The 26,842-nt window shown below is 37.4% G+C and overlaps 1 protein-coding gene and 1 long non-coding RNA gene across 2 annotated transcripts; both read left to right on the top strand.

The window, feature by feature from the left end:
- The first annotated feature begins 7,007 nt into the window (after positions 1-7,007).
- Positions 7,008-8,675, top strand: LOC139825002 (neuropeptide CCHamide-1 receptor-like). Its single transcript, XM_071797548.1, has 2 exons — positions 7,008-7,289; positions 8,475-8,675. Exons 1-2 carry the CDS (start codon positions 7,008-7,010, stop codon positions 8,673-8,675), a joined length of 483 nt encoding a protein of 160 aa, XP_071653649.1.
- Positions 8,676-13,946: 5,271 nt separating this feature from the next.
- LOC139825004 (uncharacterized) lies at positions 13,947-26,688 on the top strand. Its single transcript, XR_011735406.1, has 3 exons — positions 13,947-15,365; positions 15,510-15,804; positions 24,830-26,688. It is a non-coding gene; the product is annotated as an uncharacterized lncRNA (long non-coding RNA).
- The last annotated feature ends 154 nt before the right edge of the window (positions 26,689-26,842 follow it).

The raw sequence follows: 26,842 nt of genomic DNA, 5'->3' as shown, positions 1-26,842 counted from the left end.
GTTTTCCATGCAAACATAATCTTAGCGTGTTATCGCTCAAAACGTTTATACACACTACTGAAAAATTGTTGAAAATAGTGATGTGTTATTCACGTACGGAGAGATCCAAGTTACGTGGAAAATTCTGTTTCTATTGTACTTCATCCTAACGGTATGACAGTTTCGATATCGTGTTTATGTGCGCAGAGAAGAAACGTGAGCACGGTTCAACAAAATGTGAAATTGAATTGAAAATACGAATAGAATTGGGTGAAAAAAAATTTTGCGTGAACGAAGACTGATGCTCCGACAATTCATAACTTCTAGAAAGCATTCCGCGTAAGTCTTTAAATGGCAGAGAGAGAAATGCGGTTATTTTCAAACCAGATACTCACTGAGATTCTCTCAGTTAATTATAAAAAGCAGTATATAAATTAATATAAAAATATTAATTTATGAGGATAATTAAAAACAAAAGTAACATAATACATAACACATATAACATAAATGTATTAAGAAAATGTTACTATACAATGTGTAACAGCCGCCACTATTATCGTCAGTAGCTTTGCTCAACTAAGTATTTGTTTACGTTATCCGCTTTGACAACACTAGCTGGTTACTAGGAGTTCGAAGCTTCGAAGTTAACGCCGAAGACAAGCGTACGTGCCCGTACCCCGTACCACCACGCGGCCCGCCTGAGGATCGGCCTCCCTCCCACCGAACCCGCCGCGTCGGGATATATAAGCCGGCGTTTCAGCAAGAAGAGAGAAAAGACACTTTGTCTCCGCTCCAGCATTCGAGCTATCTCCGACGAAGCCCACCGACTCCTAGGGCGACACACTAAACGAGATTCAGTGTTCAGTGCTCTACGCCTCGACCGAGAGCTCTCGGGTGTCCCCGCCCTCCGTCCACCGAACTCCCGACGGCCATAGCCAAGCGGGGTCGAGCACGCTCGCCCTCATAACGAGTGTTCTCGCTACCGCAGCCCCGGGCTCCTAAAATCCTGCCGACCGGCCAGCCTGCACCTGACTGGCCGCGCCGTTGTCCATATCGCGTCCCGTTCAAACCGCGTCTAAGGGTCTTGACACATAGAAAAACTTAACCAGTAAAACTTAAGCAGTAAGAAATTAACGGTTTGGATTCGCTGCCGCTTAGGGCCGTGCCTTAAGTTCTTGACTGTGATTGGCTGATTTGCTTACTGCTTGAGTTTTACTGCTTAAGTTTTTCTATGTGCCACGGCATTTATACTACTGCGCCGCGTGCATCTGCACGACACTCTGTAAATACCGCGTTCCGGTTTCATGTAATACCGCGTTCCGTTCCAGGAAATCCTGCGTTCCGTTCAAACCGCGTCTAATACTTTACTGCGCCTCGTGCATCGGCACGGCACGCCGTAAATGCCGCGTTCCGTTTCATGTAATACCTGGAGAACTCTGTGTGATCCATAATTGAATAAACTCTTAAATGTGCATTAAAATCTGATGATTATTGTCTCTGGGCCCCTTATCGAACTCCTGATCCGGCGAGCTAGTCCGCGTTCGATTCACAAGGCAAGGCCATTACAACGCTATCCCCTTTCCCCATGTGTTTCCCCCTCAGATATTTCGGACCTTCTATACTTCTTTCCAGTTCCTTATATTTCTTATTGTATTTAGATTCCCTTATCATGCTTTGCTATATTGTACCATGACGACGGTCCGTGTCGTTAATATTGTGCTCGTTATTTTTACGATCATATATAGCACCGACCATTTTCTAGATATTCTACGAAAGATGCCTATATTATAAAACTATGTTATAAAAACACTAATTTGCTAAATGGTTCGCCGTATGCTAACGAATTCAGTTGCGATTAGGCCAGTACAGTAATAAGCGACACATTAAGTTTCATCGTTCGAATAATTCTCTCTGAACGTTAAATCTACATAATTGGTTAAACGCGCACGAGTCGAAATAGTTGCTTGATGATTGGTTCCATCTAATGTGAAAATAAAGTAGTGCGAGACCGAATAGACATTTATTTTCTTTTTACGCAGTGAATTGTATATCTTATAATTAGTTGAATTGACGTTTTCCGTTCAATCAATTCTGAAGTAACTTATAATGGCCAGATTCTCCGTCAAAAAATATTTTCTTAAAAATCCTCTATTCTAAAACATGAGTCCGAGTGTAGAGTAGTCAGTGTAGTTAACCCAAGTTAGTTAAGAATCGACCGGATTTTAATATGCTTAATAAGATCAAGAAATATTATCTTGCATGTATAATGTTGCATTTCACTTTTCACTTCCTCTTATATTTCCTTTAATTTTATTTAAATTTATGCAAGGAATAATTTTGCGCAATAGTTTATATTTCTGCAAAAACAAAACGGAAATAATGAAGCACGTAGATATCATTGAGACACATTTGTGGAAAATTCGAAAAAGGTTTCTGATGACAGAAACATTAATAAAAAAAATAAATAAATGTTCTTGATTTTTTTTAGTCCCGATATCTTTCTTTTACAATTACGAAAAAATTTTTCTAGAATCTTGGAGTAGTTTCCTATCGGACATAATTTTTTGGAAGCAATATAAAATGGGTACTTTTAAAAATATTCTATTTTTTTTTTTAAATTGTGATATACTCTTCGTACCATTGCCATATTTTTTTTGTAAACTTTTGAGACGGTATTCTACAACAAGTAATTTTTTCGAACCAATAAAATGGGTAAAAGGTACTTTAAAAAACAAAATATTTTTTTTCAAAATTATCATAGTTTTTTGGTACTATCGCCATATTTTTATTTAGAATCTTGGAATGGAATCCAACAATAAGTAATTTTCCGGAATCGATTAAATAAATAGGTGCAGATATTAAAAAAATAATAAATTAAGTAAATTGAAATAATTATGAAAGGCTAAACTATAATCGTATTAAATCAAATGTTTATTAATGAAGTACGCATACACATACACGTACACATACACTCAAAATAATAAAGTACACATACACTTCGTTCACATAATCACTCTCATACTATTATTTACACTAATCACAAACTTCAATTGATTATAACTGGCATATTTATTCATAAAAAATCACAACGTTTCGGTCCAGATTCGGACTCTTTTAAGGTGAACTCTTACACAAGCATTCGACAGGCAATTTGTGACAATGTTCCCGCAAGTCTGAAACTGAAGACTAAGCAGAAAAAGAATTTCGTTTTTGTATCGCGATCGCTTTAATACTATAAATAACAAAGGAACTATAAAAGTAAAAAACATAAACGACTTACATGCTATGTGCGTTGTCAGCAAAATATAATGATGTCAGTATTAGTGAAATATATTGTAAAAAAGAAAATGATAAGACGTCAAATTAGTATAAAATTAAATGTGTATATAGAGCGTGTTAGGAAGCACGTCCGTATATCACGACTGTGGAGAACACAATGCGTAAGAACAAAAATTATTAAAAACACGTGAAGGTTACATGCCTATTATTTTGTCATAAATTGTTGTTAAGTTATCGGTGTCCTTCTGTAAGTTTATTGCCTGTGTGTGTTTTTTGATGAAAAACATCTCCGCAATCTCTCTTTTCTTAACGTTTTTCTCTCTATGTAGTATTCTCGTTCCCGCCCAATCAAATTCATGATTAAATTCAATCCGATGTTTGCTTATTACAGAATGATTACTGACGTGCTTCCTAATGTCGGTTTTATGTTCTTTAATTCGAGTTTCGAGGTGTCTTTTCGTTTGTCCTGTATAAGTAGCATTACAGTCAAGGCAGTCAATTTTATAAACCAATTCGATTTGTTTTATGTAATCAAGTCTATATCCTTACCCTTTTTAACAACGTTATTGAGTCTCTTAGGAAAAGTGTAAACGACGTCGAACCTACGACTGCATAACATAGCGCGGATACAGTCACTATAATCCTTTATGTAGGGAATAGATATAAAATTTTTTCTGAAGTCATTGTCATCATCACTAGTACCATCCTGAGTGGCCACCCGGTATTTAATTTTTTTCAATCGTCGATTAATACATTTATTGCTAAAAAATTCAGGGTAACTGTTGTTGCTAAGAATTTCAATATTGCTACTGTGAAACCTTTGATCAGATAATAAAATCGCGCGATCCACAAAACCTGTTATTTCGTTTTTTTTTATAGTTTTCCGGGTGGTTGGATAAGTAATTGATATAACGACCAGAAAAGGTTGGCTTCCGATATCAATTTGTAATAAGTATATCACCATTTCTGATGACAGTTGTGTCCAGAAAATTAATAGCGTTGTTATCCTCAATTTCACAAGTAAACTTTAACCTTGGATGATAATTATTAAACGTATTAAGTACCTCATCAATCTTCGATCTAGAAATTATCGCGAATATATCATCCACATATCGTAAAAACAAGGAAAACTTGAATTTCAAGGTGCTCAGACAAAAAACCTTAAGGTCCTCCATTACCATATCTGCGAGAATGGGGGATAGTGGAGAACCCATAGGACTGCCAAAGATCTGTTCATATACCCGTCCGTTAAACACAAAACTAGTGGAGCTCAAAATTAATTCTATGGCATATAGAATTTGCGTGAGACTAAATGCCGTAAATTGTGAAATGTAACACCATCTCTTTTCGATTGCTTGTAATACTAATTCCTTTGGAATGTTAGTGAACAATACAGTGACGTCTAGCGAGACTAACACTTCATCCGGTAAAATTTTTAAGCTTTTGATTTTTTTGACAAATAACCAACTATCTTTTATATATGAACCGGGTTTAGGAACAGATTCATGCAGAATCGCATGCAAGAAGGATGCTATGTTGTACAAAGGGCTACCAAGTGTCGACACAATAATTCGTAATGGAAAGTTCTTTTTATGTACTTTCGGCAACTCATAACATCTTGGGAGATTCCCATTCGTGCAGCGTAAACGTTTATATATATAATATGCATTCATCAATAATCTCGAGGTTGAGCCACGATTTAATTAGATCATTAAGTTTACTTGTTATCTGATAACATAAAACCAACATTAGGAAGCACGTCAGTAATCATTCTGTAATAAGCAAACATCGGATTGAATTTAATCACAAGTTTTATTGGGCGGGAACGAGAATACTACATAGAGAGAAAAACGTTAAGAAAAGAGAGATTGCGGAGATGTTTTTCATCAAAAAACACACACAGGCAATAAACTAACAGATAAGGACACTGATAACTTAACAACAATTTATGATAAAATAATAGGCATGTAACCTTCACGTGTTTTTAATAATTTTTGTCCTTTACGCATTGTGTTCTCCACAGTCGTGATATACGGACGTGCTTCCTAACACGCTCTATATACACATTTAATTTTATACTAATTTGACGTCTTATCATTTTCTTTTTTACAATATATTTTAATAATACTGACATCATTATATTTTGCTGACAACGCACATAGCATGTAAGTCGTTTATGTTTTTTACTTTTATAGTTCCTTTGTTATTTATAATATTAAAGCGATCGCGATACAAAAACAAAATTCTTTTTCTGCTTAGTCGTCAGTTTCTGACTTGCGAGAACATTGTCACAAATTGCCTGTCGAATGCTTGTGTAAGAGTTCACCTGAAGAGGGTCCGAATCTGGACCGAAACGTTGTGATTTTTTATGAATAAATATGCCAGTTATAGTCAATTGAAGTTTGTGATTATTTTATTTACTGGCGGAAAAAACTTTTCCATTATTATTTACACTATTTATAGTCATATGGATGGAGTAATCTTCATCACTATCATCATTGATAATAGGTGTGATGCCGTCTGTAACTTCCGCCTATCTATTTTATTGATTCGAAAAAATTACTTGTTGTAGAATACTATCCCAAAATTCTACATAAAATATATGGCGATCGTACCAAAAGCATATCATATTAAAAAAAAATAAAATAGAATACTTTATTTTTTAAAAGTACCGCTTACCCATTTTATTGCTTCCAAAAAATTATGTCAGATAGGAAACTACTCCAAGATTCTAGAAAAATTTTTTTGTAATTGTACAAGAAAGATATCGGGACTAAAAAAAATCAAGAACATTATTTATTTTTTTAATTAATGTTTCTGTCGTCAGAAACCTTTTCCGAATTTTGCACAAATGTGTCTCAATGATATCTACAACGTATTAAAATTTCATCAAAATCGGTTAACCCGATCAAAAGATATAATTTATTTTCGAAATTTTTATTTTTATTTTTTACAGCAAAACGGTTCAATATTAAGGGCTAATATTTGACTAAATTGTAAGTGACACTGATAGCAATCAAAGCAAAAAAAATAAGCACAATCCGTGTGGGGGCACATTGACCCTTCTTATCCGGCTACGGCCTTTGTCTGCTTTGTCAATAGGGCCATAGTGCGTATATAAATTTTTTTTACTTTAGGATTTAATTTCGAGGAGAATTTCCACTTAGACACAATATGCATATAGTGACAAATATCAAGACGTATAAAGCACTTTGGCTTTTCTATAGCCAACTTACTGTTTCTTTACTGTTTTAAAATTAAAGTAAAACAAGTTGTAAAATAATGTTTTAAGTTTGAGTATTGGCCCTTTTGCAATAGCATTGAGTAACGCCATATCAAAATCACATATAACTGATCCAGGAATCGGAAAACCTGCCTTTCGAATTGATCCTATACGCAAAAATTCACTTAGCCAATATTTCGTGTTTTTAATATTTTGAACATTGTTTATTTTATGTTCTTATATATTGAAAATAAAGCTTTTTAGCGTTATAGCAGAACATAAACCAATAATAAATAAATAGTTTCAAGCTTTCTGTACATAAAAATCATTAATTTCTTTTTATTTTACAGCTAGTGCATGTAACTGTCATTGACGTTGGAGGCTCTATAATTTGGATAACGAAGAAGAAAGATCAAAATATAAAGAGATCATATTCTCATTAACGGCAAAGAAGCGCTTGAATTGGGACGGAATGGATATGTCGTGGCCATTCGCGACAAGTGTCTCGCTATCCTACACGATTAAAATGTTCATGATAACAACAGGATTAACGCCATTGGCATTAATAACAAATTACACGGAAGCCAGTGACAATACCACGAAAAATATCACCGATGAAGAGAGTTATGTACCGTACAAATACCGACCAGAAACCTATTTCGTACCAATCATCTTTTTTTTTATCATGCTAATTGGCCTCACAGGAAATAGTATTCTCACTCTTGTGATCCTTCGACACCAAGATGACCCAGATATGAGAAAAGACAATAATAAGTACGTCCTCTCGCTGGCGTTAGGCGATTTATTGGTACGTAACATTTATATGTATCATTGTATATATCTATATGTCCTGACTGACTGACTGACTCATCAACGCCCAGTCCAAACCCCTGAACCTAGAAACATGAAATTTGGAGAGTGTATTCCTCTTATAACGTAAGCATCCACTAAGAAGGGATTTTTAGAAATTCGACTCCTAAAGGGGTGAAAAGGGTTAAAATTTATTTGCGTCTGTCCGTGAACTACTTATTCGTTAGTGGACCGAATTTTTACCAGAAGTATATGAAATAGGGGTAGAATTTCCCGGGGAGTGCCATGATGTGTATAGTTTTTCATTACCGATTTTCTGAAACCGGTTTTTCTCTCCTAACGGGGTGAAAAGGGTTAAAATCTATTTGCGTCTGTCCGCGAACTACTTATTCGTTAGTGGACCAAATTTTTTGTATAGTTTTTCGTTACCGATTTTCTGGAAACCGGTTTTTCTAATTTTTCGGGAAATAATTTACCAAATCTCAAAGAATTGTACATGAAACAGGGGTAGAATTTTTCGGGGAGTGCTATCTATATATAAATAAAAAACTATTGGACCAATTTTTTTAAAAATTATATCAAAAATGTTCGTTAAAATCTCACGAGTGCTGTAGGGCAATTTAATTTGGCGGTTCTTTTTAAAAAAAAGTGATATTTTTCAATTTATAGCATTTTTGTGGATTAAATTCCTAATAAAAAAAGGGTTTTATTATCAGATTTAGTGCACTTGGTAACATCATGCATACCAAACAATACAGTGTTAACGCGATCTGAAGGCGGTTCTTAGCCTCTAATATTAACCAGCTCTTATAGCTGCAATCCCGGAATTTCAGACGACAGCTTCCCTGTTCGATGATTGGCCGTCCAAGAGTTTAAAATGCTCCTTTTTTGTCACACAAACAAGTAGCTTACACGATCTCGTCAATGTTACATGTGGTATGTACGTGTCGCGATGAGCTTACACGAACTTACAATGACAGATATTTGCCGCTTTTTAACGAGAAAATCTGATATATCGACGGATGCGGTCTGTTCTGTCACAGTACGGACTACTCAAATATCAGATTTCGATTTGAGGTTTTAACTTAACAGATGCATGATGATTGACGATATAAATTGAATAAAATCCAGATCGAGCTTTTAGTTGTAATCGAATCTAATTTCCCATTGCATTCTGTTATAGGTAATGGTGACATGCATACCGTTCACCTTTACGATATACATCTTGGACTCCTGGCCTTTCGGTTTAGCATTGTGTAAACTTTCCGAGTACGCTAAGGACATATCGATTGGAGTTTCAGTTTTTACATTCACTGCAATGTCAGCGGACCGATACTTCGGAATTGTAGATCCAATGAGAAAATTGACAGGTATAAAACTATAGCGGTAACAGATATCTTTCTCGATATTGATTATTAATTGAAATAGAATATTTTTTATAAAAATAAATAAAACTTGTATCCTTTAAAAAATAAGAATAAGAAATAAAGTATTGCAATTAAATTATCTGATTATTTATTTCAGGCTTCACTGCGATTGTTGTGGTACTGATTTGGGTTTTGGCCATAATATGCGCGATTCCGGCTTCCTTTTCATATCTCAGGTTCTTCAAGGTCAATGCAAACATAAGCTTTTACGTAAGTTGGATTATCCTGCTCGTAACTAATCCTGTTTTAGATCTAGTCTTTAAATTCGTCACTGACAGCTATAATATGTAAATTGTTAAAACGAACGATGTACTTCTCTATTTGTCTATTTTATAAGTTGTGTAGCAAAAACCTAATGATTTTGATATATACATATAGTACACACACACACACACACACACACACACACACACACACACACACACACACACACACACACACACACACACACACATATATATATATATATATATATGTCATATAATTGCAGGCCTGTTATCCGTTTCCTGAGGAATTTGGACCAAACTATCCAAAGGTGATAGTGATATGTCGCTTTTTCATCTATTATGTTATACCTCTCAGCATCAGCGCCGTTTTCTATATGTTGACGGCCAGACATCTTATACGCTGTACGAGAAATACACCCGGCAAAGTACAAGGCCAGGTAACTCGCAAACATTTAATTACAAATTAATTATAACATGTGAAAATACTAAGACGTTTCATCAAAATTTAAGTCCTCTTTTCCTATTTATGATATATATAGAAGAAAATGGTTCGGGACTTTCGACTCAATTTTTGATCAGGAATAACGCTATGTAGTTAGTGCGCGGTCTTTAAGGAACACCCTTATATATATATGTATATATATATATATATATATATATATATATATTTTTCTATCTTTATTTCTAAATTCTGTCTTATCATCCGTGCACAATATCAGTTTGAGATTTACTACATTGTTATAGTCTCGAGTTAATTTATACGGTAAACATTATGTATTTTTTATGCGAATATTAATGTTTACTGTATTTTAGGAAAAGCAAATACATAACCGTGAAAAAGTGGCAAAAATTATGATAGCTCTCGTCATTGCGTTTGCTGTTTGTTTTCTCCCACAACACGTTTTCATGCTGTGGTTTTATATCCATCCAACTGCGCTAGAGGATTACAATGCATTTTGGCACTACTTTCGTATCTTGGGTTTTTGCCTCGCTTACACCAATAGTTGCATCAACCCAATTACTCTCTACTGGATGAGTAAAAAATACAGAAATTACTTCAAAAGGTAAATTTAAAGTTATAATATCTATCATAGCAGCGTCAAGTCGATTAACTCTGTCAAACGTTGCGGATTACGAAAAGCAACTTCTTGCAAAAATAACTTCAAGAAATTAATGAATTTTTTTCTCTAGTTATGTCTTTGTATTAAAAATGTAACATATCATAGCGCACTTAAATAATTCAAAATCTTTTTTTTCTTTTCTTAAACCGTAAGTGAAAACTTTTCAAAAGAGTGCTGCCAATTTTATATAGGTTTTTAGTCTGATTTTTCATTAGTCAAAAATGCTAATTTTCTTTGTGGATTATAAAAGCTAATAACACACAGATTTAGAATACGTAGCTTATAAACTTGAGCCTCTTATGGTTTTGGAGCAAAATAGCCTGAAAGAGTTCCAATTCCGATAAAAATAATAGCGCCACGCAAAAAAAATCTCCCCTCTCCTACCTACATGAGGAAAGCAACGAGAAACCACTTCATAATTTATTTCCCATGAGAACTTGATGAGCAGTCACGACTGAGAAAATTGAAACTCTTTTGGGTCATTTTGTTTCAAAATCACAAGAGGCTCAAGTTTATGGAGTTACATATTCTTAATCTACGTGTTATTAGCTTCAATAACACAGGCACACAAAAAATAAAAAGTGTCTTGGCCGAGACACTACACTAGTGTATTCCCATGTATTTTGACCCGCTGAATCCGAATCCGAAGTCAGAATTGTCAGATTGGCTGTCAGTTCCGAGCAAACCTAAAAAAAAGTGTTCGTTTCGTTGAGTTTTGAGTATTTGCTCGGAACTGAGAGCCAATCTGACAATTCTGACTTCGGATTCGGATTCAGCGGGTCAAAATACATGAGAATACACTAGTGTAGTGTCTCGGCCAAGACACATTTTATTTTTTGTGAGCCTGTGTAATCTGCAAAAAATTGGCATTTTCGGCTAACGAAAAATCAGGCTAAATTTAACCGCGCTCCTTCCATTTTGACCGAAACTAACAATAGCTTAATCGATACGCTGAGTTAACTGACCATATCTAAACAACTTTATTGTAACTTGCGTCAGATACTTGTGTTGCGCCACGAAGAGGATGCGGAGACGACATCGACGATCGTCTGGAGAAAGTTCGCGCGGACGAAGGCGACGAGAGAGCTTTGAACTCGCCATAATTAAGGGGATGCTGGATGGATAATTTTTTGATACCGATTTTTTGGAAACCGGTATTAGAAATTTTTCCAATTTTTCGGAAAATAATTGACCGTATCTCGAAGAATTATATATGAAACAAGGGTAGAACTTTCCGGAAAGTGCTATAAAGTGTATAATTTTTTGTTGCCGATTTTTTTGGAAGCCGGTTACGAAATTTATCCAATTTTTTGGGAATTAATTGATTGAATCTTAAAGAATTGTATATAAAGTAAGGGTAGAAAAAAAAGAACTAAAAAATGTAATAGAATTAGAAAAATTGCTAATAATAAAGAGGTTTACAATTTTTGTTTAAAAAAATGTACGTAATTACTCTAATTTTCGCAAATTTTGAGATATCAAGCTAAATTTTTTAAATAATTTTTTTTATTTTTATTTTTACTTTTTTGTTACCGATTTTTTGGAAACCGGTTTTATAAAAATCGGTTATGAAAACTACTATAATATAAAACCCGACTGTTTGTCTGTCTGTCCACGAACTCATTTGTTAATGGACCGAATCTTGAAAAAATATATATGAAGTAGGGGTAGAATTTTTCGGGGATTGCCATAAAGTGTATAATTTTTTGTCACCGATTTTTTAGAAACCGGTTCCAAAATTTTTTAAATTTTTTGAGAAATAATTGTTCAAATCTTAAACATTTATATATGAAATAGAGGTAGAAAAAACTAAAAAATGTAATTAAATTAGAAAAATTGTTAATATTAAAAAAGTTGCCGATTTTTGTTTAAAAAAAGTGTACGTGATTGTATTGTATGTATTGTGTACGTATAAGTGTACGTATTGTTCCAATTTCCGCAAACTTTGAGATATTAAACTGAATTTTTTTATGGATAATTTTTTGTTACCAATTTTTTGGAAACCAGTTTGGAAATTATTCAAATTTCGAGAAATAATAAGTATTAATTAACCCATTTTCTTGAAATCAGTACCAAAATTTGTTTTAATTTTTGAAGAATAAGTTTAATTTTTCATTAATGGATAATTTTGTATTAATGGATCGATTTTCTTAAAACCAGTGCCAAAATTTTTCTAATTTTTTGTTGATGATTTTGATGAAATTGGTACCAAAAGATTACTAATTTTATGGAAATGGCTATTATGGAGTTGAAAATTGGGTTTTATGGGGTTCTGTTGGTGCTCCTAATTAATGAGTGAGTTTGGGGAGAGGGGAATAGATTTTGAGCCCGCGCGAAGCGCGGGCGAAAAATCTAGTACTTTTATATTACGCTTCCAAATCTTGATTTGGAGGGTTTATCGATGTTTTTCTTGTTGTGCAATTCGGGGGAACTTGTTTTCGCGTTCGTACCAATGGTATATCTCTTATATGAAATACATCTTGTGACGAGCTGACAGCTCGCCGCAACTCGAGACGCCATATTGGGATAAAAGTAGGATAAGGAAATCTGTACTTCCGTAATTTTTTCTCGTTTTCTATATAAAATCAGAGTTCCCCCGAATCATTAATGTATGTACTGCAATTCTGGAGAAGGATTTTTAATTCTGTTAAATTAATACGACGCTACGTGCCGACAAAAAATGCCGGTAAAACAGACGGCTCCAGCATCCCCTTAACAATAAACGAAATCAAATAAACTGACTTCGTATACTTTTATGAAGAATTTTAGTATTATACATTATCGTCCGACCAATAAATATTACATTTTGTCGAATAAATTAAAGTATTAAGAGTTATAAATGAATGTACATTGCTATTTGTATAAAAAATTATATGTGTAGAAGTCAAAATTATTGTCAAATAATTTAAATCATTATAAAGCAGTAAAAAAAATAAAAAAAAATTATTTACAAGTTTATGAAGCGATACAATATTGATCTCGATTGTTACATGAGAAAAATAAAAAATTCTGCATCGGCAAATAAATTATATTTTTATGGTGTGTGTATGTAATTAATTAGCGTATATCTATATTAATTAGTATTTGTAATGTATACAAAAATAAGGAATCTAAGAATTAAGAATCTAATAATTATTATTATAAATGTTAAAGTATGTGCAAATTAAATATGGAATATTATAAACTGAAACTGGATATTTGTACAAATATTTCGTATCGTGTTTTCTTGTGACACAAAGATTTTTTTGTTTGATCTTTTTTCGCTAGAGAGAAGGGTGTGGGCGCGCGGGCAAGGTTTACCGCGCGCCCGCAGTATAGACCACCCCTGCTGGAAGAGCGGCGCGTTTTGGGATGATGTCCCCCATCTCGCCGCAGCATCAATAGACAGCTCAACTGAGCGGGAAAGTGCGAAAGCGCTTTCCGGGTAGAAGCCCAAATATGGGCCAGGCGCTGGGGGACCCCGGAAGAATCAACGTTTCCCGGGGTTTCCTTCCAACAGGCGCCGTGAGGGACATCCGCAGGAGTTTTAGCCGGTAGGCTATGCGGGCATTATCGCGTGCGATATGCGCGCAGAGAATCCGGCACTCCCCTCGCCTCTCCCCGGAGGTGGGGGGGGTCTTCCCCTTTTGGGGCTACTGGGTAAACCGGGCAACCGGGATTCTAGTAGTGGAAGATTTCTCCTGCGATAAAAAATGAGGGAAAGGTATTACTAATTATTATTTCCACGACACTTATAAAAATCTAATTTGTTATTTTATTCATTATGTTATCACAATCATTTTATTCATTAATAGAAAAAAAAACTAAATATAAAATTATTAATTTATTCAATTTGTTTAAATGTCATTAAAAAGATGAAATAAATTCTGCATAAAATAAAATATACATATACATGTATGATACATCACCAATAAAAAAATTAATAGTGGGTATAAAAAATGTATTGCAATAATATTTTTTTCGATCGAGTAATCACACATTCGAAGGCACGACGACGGAGCGGTGGCAGCTCGGCGCGGAGGCAAAGATCCTTGCACTCTCGAGGCCTTCGTTTGTACGCGTCGCTCGCGTACGTACGTACACGTATACGAGTGTACGTACGCACTTGTCGTGGATTTTCAGGAGACCGCGCGGTGCATCCACCGTCGGAGCGACGAGCAACAAGAGCGGCAGCGACGTAAGACGCTTGGCGTGCGCATGCATTGCTAACCACCACTGCCACCATCGCCGCCGCCGCCGCCACCGCCGCCGTTGCTGCTGCCTAGGCTTCCACCACCGTCGACAAGGCGACAGGTTCATCTCGCATCCCCTCCGAGTCGTACCGCCGCCACGCGACTGTAGCCCCCACCAGAAGCGTAAGCGTGTGTCACCCTCCGGATAGCTCTCGGTGGCCTCGGTGCGTGTCTATTATTGAAGAGGGGTTAAGGGGCGCATGTAGCAACGACGCCGTCGTGGGGGTAACCTGGCCGTCGGCGCGATGGGGATGGAATTACGCTTGCGTAGGGACCGCCAGTAGTTCCGTGCTGTCTGCCGTGCGGGTTAGATACCACGTATCAAGCCCAAATCAGACTAGAAGCTCGCGGCCGCGACTGCGATTGCGATTTCGTCCCTTGACCAATGAGAAAGAAGCTGCTGGCAATTCGGACATTTCTCATTGGTGACAAAATCGCAATCGCAGTAGCGGCCGCGAGCCGCTAGTGTGATATGGGCATCACGACGTATATCCGCGACGCGATAGTCTCGTTTCGTTTCGTCTCGTCTCGTCACCCCTTTAGCCAATCACCCCTTACCCTGCGAAACGAACGTCGTTAGCAACGTCGTCAGCATCGTCGAAATGCGCGCGCTCGTTTCTCTCTCTCACTCTCTCTCACTCTGTCTCCTCGAGTGGACCCGGGGACACGAGGAGTTCGATCGTGCGGAAGGAACGTCGCTCGCGCCTCTCCGCGTCTGCGTTTCGCACCTGGAGATTCTCGTTTCAACCTCCGACGAGCAACTGCGTTCGGTGGACGCGCGCCGCCGAGAGGACTCGCGGCCGAGGGTGCTTCGATCTCGTCCTGACGATACCAGCCCTCGTGCGTCACCCTCATAGGACACACTAGTGGTGCGTTTGGTAGAATAATGATGGTGTGAGTGGGAAAAGAGGCCCGACGGTGGTGTCGTAGTCCGGGTTCCGCGAATGGATCGGGAATATGTCTTTAGGAATTGTGTCGGCTCTGCCCGCTTGTGATCTCGACGAGGAAAACAGGCAAGCGACGCGCGTACGCGAGACATCCGTACTCTGCATTCTCCCATATACCAAGTGAGTGCGACGTATAATTGGAGGCGCCGTGTGCGGGATTACACATACGTACACATACATACACACATACACCCCCCCCCCCAGTGGTTCTCCTTGGTATGTACACGTTACGGCAGATTCATCTCTAAAGGATATGTCGAATAGTGCTCGCACGGATCGCAGCTACGATGGCAGGATACTCCAGTGCGCTCAATACGGATTTCGCTCCGGAATCAGCGCGGAGGATGCAACGATCTGCGATCGATGCTATTGAGGATCCCAGGGAATCCACCGGATGCGCAATAACATCGCACTTACATTTTGAGAAGGAGGCTGCGATATTACGGAATTACTTAATTAGCTGATATCTCGTTTGAGCCATGACGTCGAAAAGTTTAAGCACGAGGACAAACACGCGTTTACTCACGTGCGAATTTTTATTCGCGGAGTAAGAAAAAAGGTATATAGATGTTGTTTAAAGGTTTAGACTACACATGTTTAAGTACACGAAAAAAAAGGATTATGGCTACTATAGCAAATTTAATCGTAAAATATGGGATAACTAACATTTTTTATAGCGAGAGCTATTTTGCAATAATAGTAAAACCTTTTGTTAAAGTTTTGTTGAACCTTTTGCTATTTAGTAATAATTGCAAAAAGATTTTGCTATCTACTATATTGCTAAATTATATAGCTCTCGCTGCAAAAAATGTTAGTTATCCCATATTTTACGACTTACAGATTTGCTACAGTAGCTAATCCTTTATTTCCGTGTAGAAGGTAGATGAAAGATCATCAATTTATGTTATAAAATCTACTTGTGCATATTGCATGCCATGTACTTTAAATATCAAATACTCGGCCGTGTCAGTTAAACACATAAATTTAAATACACATAAAACGTCCGTTCAAAAAGCGCTGCATGTACACATTTTTCATGATATTATTACAAACTCTTGTATATCGCATTACAGAATATAATACGTATATTCTGTTTTAAATCTAATATAAAAATGGGTCCATTCTCCACTTTGTAAGAGTGAATTGCGAGGAAATAAAAGATTCTTCCTCCTCTTTCTTTAAAACTTTCGGAAGAGCATACAGCGTTCTTTGAAGCGCGGCTTCGAATAAGAAATTACTTTTTAATTACCTTACCGTAATTGCTAAATGTAAACTGAACATCTCTAATGAACCATGCAAATTAACGAAGAATTGTACGGCTATCGTACGCATACGACTATTATTCTTCTAGGTAAATTTAGCATCTCGTCGTTTCATAATTAAACACGAGAGTGTCGCAAGAATTACTCACTTTTGAATCCCCGTACCAACTTAGTAAATCTAAACATGTAAACGTTCGTCACGTATATACATTATACATATGCACATGCGTGCGACGCTACTCGCATTTGCCACAATGCAGAATAATCTATGGGGATTCCAGTGACAACTGACAACGGTTTCCGCGTTCGTAGTGCGGCGCGCGCGCGCGCGTGTGTGTGAATGCGCTGTATGTTCGACGCCTTAATATTCACGAAATCAATATTCCGCACTTGTCGCGATATACGATTTTAGCATCGCGTTGCGTCTGCACGTATCGAAATTAACTCTTATCTTATTATGGTGTTTAAGTACATCGAGGATTTCGCGCTTTTCATAAATATTGTATATAATTTTAGATACATTTTTGCACTTTATCTTATGTAGGAACAGGATCTTGCAATTTTTTCCGATATCTTACGCGTTTATATGAAATATCGCGTAGAGAGTTAAGAAAGCTGTTCCTCTAATTGATTACACGAACATAGTTCTCGAAACAGGTGCGGGCCTAATGGACCGCGCCTGGCGGGCGGGAGGATTAAGTGACACGCGGTAAAATTAAATGCCATTACCCCCCGAAGAAATTTACGCGATCGATACAGATACGCGTATAAATATGGCGCTACCAAGGTCCAAGAGATGCCAGATCGCCACATCGGCCGATGATAAATGGTCGAGTTAATGGCCGACGTACTATTAATGAGAAAGAGGATTTGTTGATGTCGAAAAAAATAAGCGACTGACGAATCAACGTAAAGAGTGGTAGATGTTTAGATTAAGCTACTTTTTACTCACGTAATATAAGAATAAATCCGTCAATATTAAATTATATCAGTTATTTCGGGAAGGATATGAGTTATAAAAATATATTTTTATGAAGAAGACAACTGTTTGCCGCTAAACATGGCTGTCCACAATAAACAGCTATTTTGAAATAAACGATAGGGCAAGTGATATTTCAGTGACGTTTATTTTCACATTTTATTTAGCATTTTCTTTCCTAAGGAAATATAAATAGTTGATTAAATTTACGACGTTTTTGAAGTGAGACGGACTGAATTATTTATTTCGCATAACGCTCGTAGAAAATAGTTTTGCCCGGAACTTGTACTTGAAATGTTTTGCAAGAAACTTGTCCTTTCTATCATTTATCATTGAAGTAATCATCGGAACTTTGATATTTATTTAATTCCTGAAACGAAAAGCATCGCGAGTGCGCGCGAGAAAGCCTACCGCTGGTTCCCATTATCTCGCGCATGAAGGAAAAAAGTGCTAACGTATGGCGTGCAATCGTAGATTGTTTAAAGTATGCCGAGGCAAAGTAAGCGTTCCAGCTGTGAGACGATAAATGGCATCATTTAAGGTTCCACTTTTAGTTCTTTCCAGCTGCAACACGATAAATGATACTATTTAAAGACACCCACCACCACTTCCGAGTTTGCATCTCAAGCACGAGAGTTTACTTTGCAAGACTAGTTTTTCTCCTTATGATTTTTTCCCGCATTACTGTCAACCTGCGTCGAGCGCCCCTTATTCGGCGCTATTGGTGAAATATATAGAGTGGATTCTAAAATAAGCCGCGAAAATCTTGCCGGTATATTCGTTGACGTGGAAGTAACGTCGACAGTTTTGGCAAATTAATTCGTCGGCGATTACGAGCGACAGACGTGAAAATTGCTGCTAATTATCTATGAATAACCTGATAAAGAAATCGCGCTGTTACTATTTTTTAGATACCTTAGTATTACTCTAGTATTAAAACGAGCGAACGTACAATTTACGAGATATTTGCATTTAGCTTGACGCGTACAGTGTATCTAGAGTCGCTTGCAATATTTGCTCGCTATGCTGATTATATTTACATCAAAAACATTATACCGGCGGTGCAATTTACTACTTGTTTTATCTGCCATTTTTGCACCATCGCTCGTAGCGACATACCATCATCTTTTCCATTATTCCCTGACTATGCTGGAGCGATATTGCCAATTTAACGATTATACTGCGTCTATTGAACGAAATGCGCGCACATTATCATATATGTTTATTCGGCTATAATTTATTCAACAACCCCTCCCCCCGCCCTCCTCTCGCCACGCGATTCGCCGGTACACAGATTCCGCAAAATGGCCCGCGCCGGGTCGACGTTATAAAAGTTGCATCAGATCAATATACGCTCTTTTTCACAATCGCCGCATCCGGCGATAATTGTTGCAGCATGCGCGATGCGCGGTGTCATTTATTCCGGGAAATAGAAGCACGAAAAAAATTGGCGTGCGTTAATGGATCTATCGAGCTTTTAAAACACAGACATTATAACGAGCCGGTAGATCCGTAATGCACGCTCAAGCCCATACACGTTGTAAAGAATGTGCGAGCGTATAATAACTGTTCGACCTCACGATACTGCCGTCGGCATTAGTTGAACCACCATGTAGACGTTAATGTATGGTCTTTTCTCTCTCTCTCTCTCTCTCTCTCTCTCTCTCTCTCTCTCTCTCTCTCTCTCTCTCTCTCTCTCTCTTTCTCTCTTCTCCGCACGCACGCGAGAATTTTTTTCATCGATAAAATGTTCCATCAATATTCCTGAGTGTGAAGTTTGGCCAATTTAACTCTGTTAAGTCCGGCGTATCGTTTTTTATACATGCAAGTCTCTCGTTATTTGGGCTGTTACTCAACGCAAATTTTGCGATCCGTTTTAGAGTACAATTCACAATTCACTCACTACGATTAACCTCCCATAGATACGAGAGATTCAATCTTCTGGTATCTTGGTTAGAGGAGTAAAACTTTGTAATAACGTATTGGAACGGCGCCAAGCTTTCGGTTAGGATCTCATTTTATCGGTATATAAGAGGAGATTTGACCAATTGCGAAAAAGGGTGTTCAAAATCACACTTGCCCGCGGGTAATTTTTGTGGAAGAGCCATTTTGCGCTTTTCGCCGGCCGTCTTATTCAGCGACTCTTCAAGAGACGCTCGCAAACAAGTTTCGGGAAGAGAAAGAGACAAATGTCACGTCAGACGCGGAGTAAATCGTCGTCCGATTTTGTACGAGAAAAGACTGACAAAGAAGAAACGAGGGATTTTGCGTGAATGCACGTTCGGTCTCCTTTCGTATCTTTTTAAGATTCTTGATCCATTGTCGTCAGTCTATCGGCACAGGACTTTTGTCACATTTACAGCCCGATATTATCTCTCGTATGCTCCAATTATTTGTTATTACACGTAGATAATTACTCTTCGTGTGGTAACTCGCAATTTATTAAGATTTATACAGCTGCGGACTTGACGACACATGTCTTTCGATTTAAATGAAGACTTGCTTCGGCACGGCTTATTGCATTGTTTGCTTCTCGATAATTGCCGAGTTAATCGCATTGAAATAAAAAGTTCCGTGATAGGGAGTTAATTTTTCAAATCAAAGAGCACGTTGAACAATTATGTAAAGCATTTCGTACGCCCGTTCAGGTTACACGCTGTTAACTTAATGCATCATTAGTGCACACACGAGTTTATGGAGCGCGTAATGCATTTGCTATGTATTATAGAGAATCACCTGTCTTCTCGCGAGAGATAGCTCCGCGAAACCAAACGAATGTCAGATTCATACAATGTGCCTCAAGGATATTCGATAGACCGATCACCTAGTTCATCGGTTTAGTTGAAATGTTCACCGCTTCGAATACCGTTCGTATTGTTACAGATTCGATACTGGAGAGCACTTTATCGTTCGAATAGCATTCATTTGTCTGTACCGTATATAATCGCGTTGTTTAATGTATGATTATTTGCGTTAAACATTTCATCGTGATTAAATGCATGAACCGATTCACCACATATCATCTTGAATAAAATTGGACTGGTTATCAGCTAATTTACGGCAAGCAGCGAGTAGACACGAGGATTAAATATTTGGTATGTAACTCTCTGAGCCGTACGCATCGCTTATGCACGAAACGCGCGAGACAAAATACAAATATAATCAACCGAATTCATTCCTCTCGGTGCGTTAGAAAAAAGAAAAAAAATTGATGCATTCGCCGAACTGTATCGTTCCGAATGCATTTCCTTCCTCTCGGATATATAAAATATTGGAGAATTTCACAGAAAGATTAATTCTCTTCTCTTTCTGGTTAGCTTCTTTAACGTTACGCAGCAAGCATTTGTCACTAAAAATATTACAGGTAAAAGAATTTGTTGTATGTACATAATTTTTGCGATTAAATTGAGATTTGATATTATATTGTTCACTACGTGTGTACTGCAAAGGCAGAGTTTCGCGACGCACTGTATTTGCGATCGCGGCAATTGCTTATTGTGGATCTGATAATTGACTTGCGGAAGTTCCCCGATAGTGGTGGTGAGATACGATCGATGATTTACGAGGAACTTGTCGATCTACCTGGATAATCTCTCACGGAACTACACTGCGACACAAGGGCAAGTTAAACCACTAAAAAGCGAATCGTGTAATTGATGTTCATTATCAGAAACGTGATCTGGTTTGATCGTCCTTATTTAGCTAGGCGCGTCAATTTCGCGTCGGTACTACTTGGCTACTGAAAGACGGATCCGCTTTTTACGAGAAGACGCGATTGTACTTACCTGCCCCATGCAATATGGACGATATTTTATTGAACGTACAATACGACTTTTTATTCGTTCCGGTATTAGAACACGTTAAATTTTTACGATCAGCCTCCAATGTTTGCTGTAAAGGAAAATCGAAAAAGTGACTAGGAATATAGATAAATATTTAGGAAACTTAAAACGCGCCGGAAATGATAATGCTAATTACTCGACGTCATTGAATTTTTTTCACCGAATAACGTTATTACAATACTCTGCTTAATATGCTTGAAAAGCTTTAAATTTGCACATATCTAAGGTATTTCAAAGACAGTTTCGAGTTTTAATAGCTATTTAAACAATTTATGTGCAAGAATTATGAGCTTGTTTGAAAATTTGCAGAAAAGTATGATACATTTGCGTTTCACGCAGAAGAGTATAGGGCACATGGGATATTTCACATAATACAGTATATTCCGTGTATTCCGCGGATAGCATTTTGCTCATCACTTTTATTAATTCAAGCTATGACAGAGGCGCATGCAAGCTGTATCAATTATAAAAATGAAAATATATAGGAAGTATATATTCTCTAGCGATATTTATATCTGCGTATTCGAGTGATATAGCAAACATATAGCATAGCTAATATTAAGTAATATATTTGAAAGCTTTTCGTAATAGTTGTACACAACGAGATCCTATTATTTATTACCGTTGCATTTGCTATTTATTCCATATTTATCAAACGAATATTAACAGGCGATAACGATACATAGTCACGTCGGCGATAGAAAAAAATAATTATTTCGATGTCTCCGGCATCATAATGAACCTTCATCATAAGACCTCGCCGTAAGTCGGCGTCTGGTCATATAAGCGCGACGATTTACAATCATCTTTCTTGTGTCATCGGAGACGGAATATTTCACCGAGTTTCGCGAGCGTATTGTATCTCGCGATGTCGTAAATTAATTCCCGCGCGTCATCAAATCCGCTTGGCAAAACGGTAAGTACCTTATTCGCGCTTGACCTATGAACGTATCCTATAATTTGACCTGTTACATCTGCGGCGTTAAGCGTTATCGCGTGTTTTGTTATTCTGTACATATCGATTGTCGACCGCGTATTCACACACGTTCGTGGCTCTGACAAATTGATAACCATTAATAATAACTGATAATCGACCTACGCGCGGACGTTGCGTTAATCGCGGGTGAATTGCATAGCTCAATAAATATGTAACGTGCGCGAGGCCATCGGCGTGAATCAATTCAATGCGATTTTTGATATATATATTTCCTGAATGTACGATATATCGGCTCCGCGGCCGCGGCATTTTCCGGATTCGAGAAAACGAGATGACAGAATTTATCAGAGATTGTCTCTCGTGAAATTGTCAGTCAATTCTTCTTTAGGGAAATGTGAGAACCCGAAATTGAACCTAAAGATTTCGTATATACATATAAAAACAGATATTTATTTTTTAACAAAATATAATTTAATTCGCAAGTTACGTTTTACGTGGAATGTGCATTAACAAGTAATACAACTAAATAATTTACATATTATAAAGTACTGCTGACGGATTGATCGTGAGTCGCATTCTGTACATACATAGTTTCCGAACAACTTGCAAGCGTATGGCCGACAAATACAGCGTTGTTTCCGCGTTCAGGCCGCTACTGATATTAAAACTATGTTATTAAATAGAAAATAAGCAATTTGACAATAAACTGGCGTAGGCTGGATAAAGCAGCCTCGGGGTTTGCGATAAAAATATTATTTTAATAAAAACATACGTTTCCATTATCGAAATTTGAGCTTTTTTCGTTTTTATTAGTAACAGTTTGTCAGTTTTCGCAGTTGGATCCGATCAAATATATTGGTTTTACAAAATATCTGCATATATTAAATTATTTGCTATTATAAAAGTGATTTCAGAATATCAAAGCAATAGATATATATAAGATTATGAAAAATGTACGTTACAAATAAAAATAAATTAGAGGAAAATGAAATCAGGTACAAGATGCATGAAGATTATTTTTAAGATATAATTCCATCGATTAGTAAAGTAACCTTTACACGAATCGATTATTAAGATAAAATTCCATCGATTAGCAACCTTCACATAAATTGATTAATAAGATATAATTCCATCGAGATTAGTAATCTTCATTCATTGACCGAATTGATGAACTATTTGCGCACTTTCCAGAAAAATGTTGATCATTTCGACAGTTGCAATATATGAATTCGGTGTAAGGAGAAACGTGTAAAATTTCGTAGTTCGCGTGTCTCCTCGTTGCTCGACCGACCTTTAATTTGAACGGCGTGGCGCTACGTGACATATGTGAAAAATTTGTAAGTTAATAACTGTGCGGAGCGATAAATTGGATGGAGCGGCGTCGCACGCTCCATTCCGTCTGATTTTCGTTGTAACCGTTTAAAGAATAGGTACGATGCACTCAATCTCGTTCCTTCAAATGTATTTCCATTTAACGCAGCTTTTTCCATCTCTTTGTTATCTCTCTTCCTCCTCTTCCCTCTATCTCTTCATATTTTAAGATTACTATACTGATTAATGATTAATTATTGGAAGTTTTCTCTCGCGATTTTTTATTACATATCTCTTTACCAAGACCTATGCACGCACTTTGCGGTAACTCACAAATTTTCCGACATGGCACAAACAAATATACTGACAGTCAGAGTTACATCAGGTGACCCGGTTCGGTCGAACGTGAATTTATCGGGAATTTAGTTCGGCAACTGAGCGTTTATACGGTTCAGTGGACCGCTGCTCGAAAGCCGGAATAAAGTTTCGCGGTGATATTTTTTTCTCTTTCCCTTTGAGAAATTGTCGTTTCCCGCGATAGTTTTCGTTAATTGGATTGATGTGCGTTAAGAGTTTATTCGCCGCGAGTGAATCCGGTCGAGTTTATTCGATCGAATTTCCGTGCCGCGTGGAGATTGCGGTGCTAATGAAAAGATACGCGCCACTATGCGCGATATATAGATAGGAAAATTTGAAAAAGCACACTGAAAGAAAACTTCATAAAGCAAGAATAATCTTTTTCACATTGTTTAAGGGGTCATATCCGTTTCTCGGCTCTGAAAAGTGGTCCAATAATTATGAGGGATTGCCAGAAAACTATTAGACCAATTAAGTTGAATCTTTTTTTACTGTAAAGAGTGTCTTTTGCAGAAAAGAAAACATACTTAAAGAAGAAAAAATACAATCAGAATTGTCAGATTGGCTGTCAGTTCCGAGCAAACCTAAAAAAAAGTGTTCGTTTCGTTGAGTTTTGAGGTTTGCTCGGAACTGAGAGCCAATCTGACAATTCTGACTTCGGATTCGGATTCAGCGGGTCAAAATACATGAGAATACACTAGTGTAGTGTCTCGGCCAAGACACTTTTTATTTTTTGTGTGCCTGTGTAATCTGCAAAAAATTGGCATTTTCGGCTAACGAAAAATCAGGCTAAATTTAACCGCGCTCCTTCCATTTTGACCGAAACTAACAATAGCTTAATCGATACGCTGAGTTAACTGACCATATCTAAACAATTTTATTGTAACTTGCGTCAGATACTTGTGTTGCGCCACGAAGAGGATGCGGAGACGACATCGACGATCGTCTGGAGAAAGTTCGCGCGGACGAAGGCGACGAGAGAGCTTTGAACTCGCCATAATTAACAATAAACGAAATCAAATAAACTGACTTCGTATACTTTTATGAAGAATTTTAGTATTATATCGTCCGACCAATAAATATTACATTCTGTCGAATAAATTAAAGTATTAAGAGTTATAAATGAATGTACATTGCTATTTGTATAGAAAATTATATGTGTAGAAGTCAAAATTATTGTCAAATAATTTAAATCATTATAAAGCAGTAAAAAAAAAAAAAATTATTTACAAGTTTATGAAGCGTTACAATATTGATCTCGATTGTTACATGAGAAAAATAAAGAATTCTGCATCGGCAAATAAATTATATTTTTATGGTGTGTGTATGTAATTAATTAGCGTATATCTATATTAATTAGTATTTGTAATGTAATATACAAAAATAAGGAATCTAAGAATTAAGAATCTAATGATTATTATTATAAATGTTAAAGTATGTGCAAATTAAATATGGAATATTATAAACTGGAACTGGATATTTGTACAAATATTTCGTATCGGGTTTTCTTGTGACACAAAGATCTTTTTGTTTGATCTTTTTTCGCTAGAGAGAAGGGTGTGGGCGCGCGGGCAAAGATTACCGCGCGCCCGCAGTATAGACCACCCCTGCTGGAAGAGCGGCGGGTTTTGGGATGATGTCCTCCATCTCGCCGCAGCATCAATAGACAGCTCAACTGAGCGGGAAAATGCGAAAGCGTTTTCCGGGTAGAAGCCCAAATATGGGCCAGGCGCTGGGGGACCCCGGAAGAATCAACGTTTCCCGGGGTTTCCTTCCAACAGGCGCCGTGAGGGACATCCGCAGGAGTTTTAGCCGGTAGGCTATGCGGGCATTATCGCGTGCGATATGCGCGCAGAGAATCCGGCACTCCCCTCGCCTCTCCCCGGAGGTAGGGGGGGGGGGGTCTTCCCCTTTTGGGGCTACTGGGTAAACCGGGCAACCGGGATTCTAGTAGTGGAAGATTTCTCCTGCGATAAAAAATGAGGGAAAGGTATTACTAATTATTATGTAAGAAATCGAAAGAGGCCTACCCGATAGGTGGCCCCACATGTCGCACGCGAGCGGCGCGGTAACTACGATGGCTAGAGGCGCTGGCCACCGCCGCCAACACGCGATTGGAGAGTGCGTATGATTGGTCGGGTGGCGATGACGCAAGTTGTTTACGCGAAATGTGTAACAGTCGTACAAGTCCGAACGTGTTCGAGCGAGTCGAGACGAGTTGAGTTCGCGAGAAGGTTCGACAGAGTTCTGAGGAAATCTCCGAAGAGATCGGACGTGCGTCGGAGGGCTCGTGCCTTTGTAATCGTATCCCGGCGTATCGGTTCGTAATTCGTAAGTCCGTGCAATGGACTTCGCGGAGATGTAAAAGTGAAATATATATTAAATAAGCGTGATCTATCCTTGTCTTCTTTTCCCCTCAACACCACCCTCGTTTTCCTTCGTAATAAGCGGTATCATAATACCCGCGTCACGTTGTCGAGGTCGTCCTGCAAATTCCTTCGTGAATACCGGTGAAACGATAATTATTAAAAGTAACATTCCCATTTACAATAAGAATTGGGATCCTCAATCAAACATTTTACAATTATTTCCACGACACTTATAAAAATCTAATTTGTTATTTCATTCATTATGTTATCACAATCATTTTATTCATTAATAGAAAAAAAAACTAAATATAAAATTATTAATTTATTCAATTTGTTTAAATGTCATTAAAAAGATGAAATAAATTCCGCATAAAATAAAATATACATATACATGTATGATACATCACCAATAAAAAAATTAATAGTGGGTATAAAAAATGTATTGCAATAATATTTTTTTCGATCGAGTAATGACACATTCGAAGGCACGACGACGGAGCGGTGGCAGCTCGGCGCGGAAGCAAAGATCCCTGCACTCTC

This window comes from Temnothorax longispinosus, unplaced genomic scaffold (genome assembly GCF_030848805.1).
Source record: "Temnothorax longispinosus isolate EJ_2023e unplaced genomic scaffold, Tlon_JGU_v1 HiC_scaffold_76, whole genome shotgun sequence".
NCBI classification, from domain to species: Eukaryota; Metazoa; Arthropoda; class Insecta; order Hymenoptera; family Formicidae; genus Temnothorax; species Temnothorax longispinosus.
Note: the sequence above shows the minus strand (reverse complement) of the source record. Positions and strands in the feature narration are given on the sequence as shown.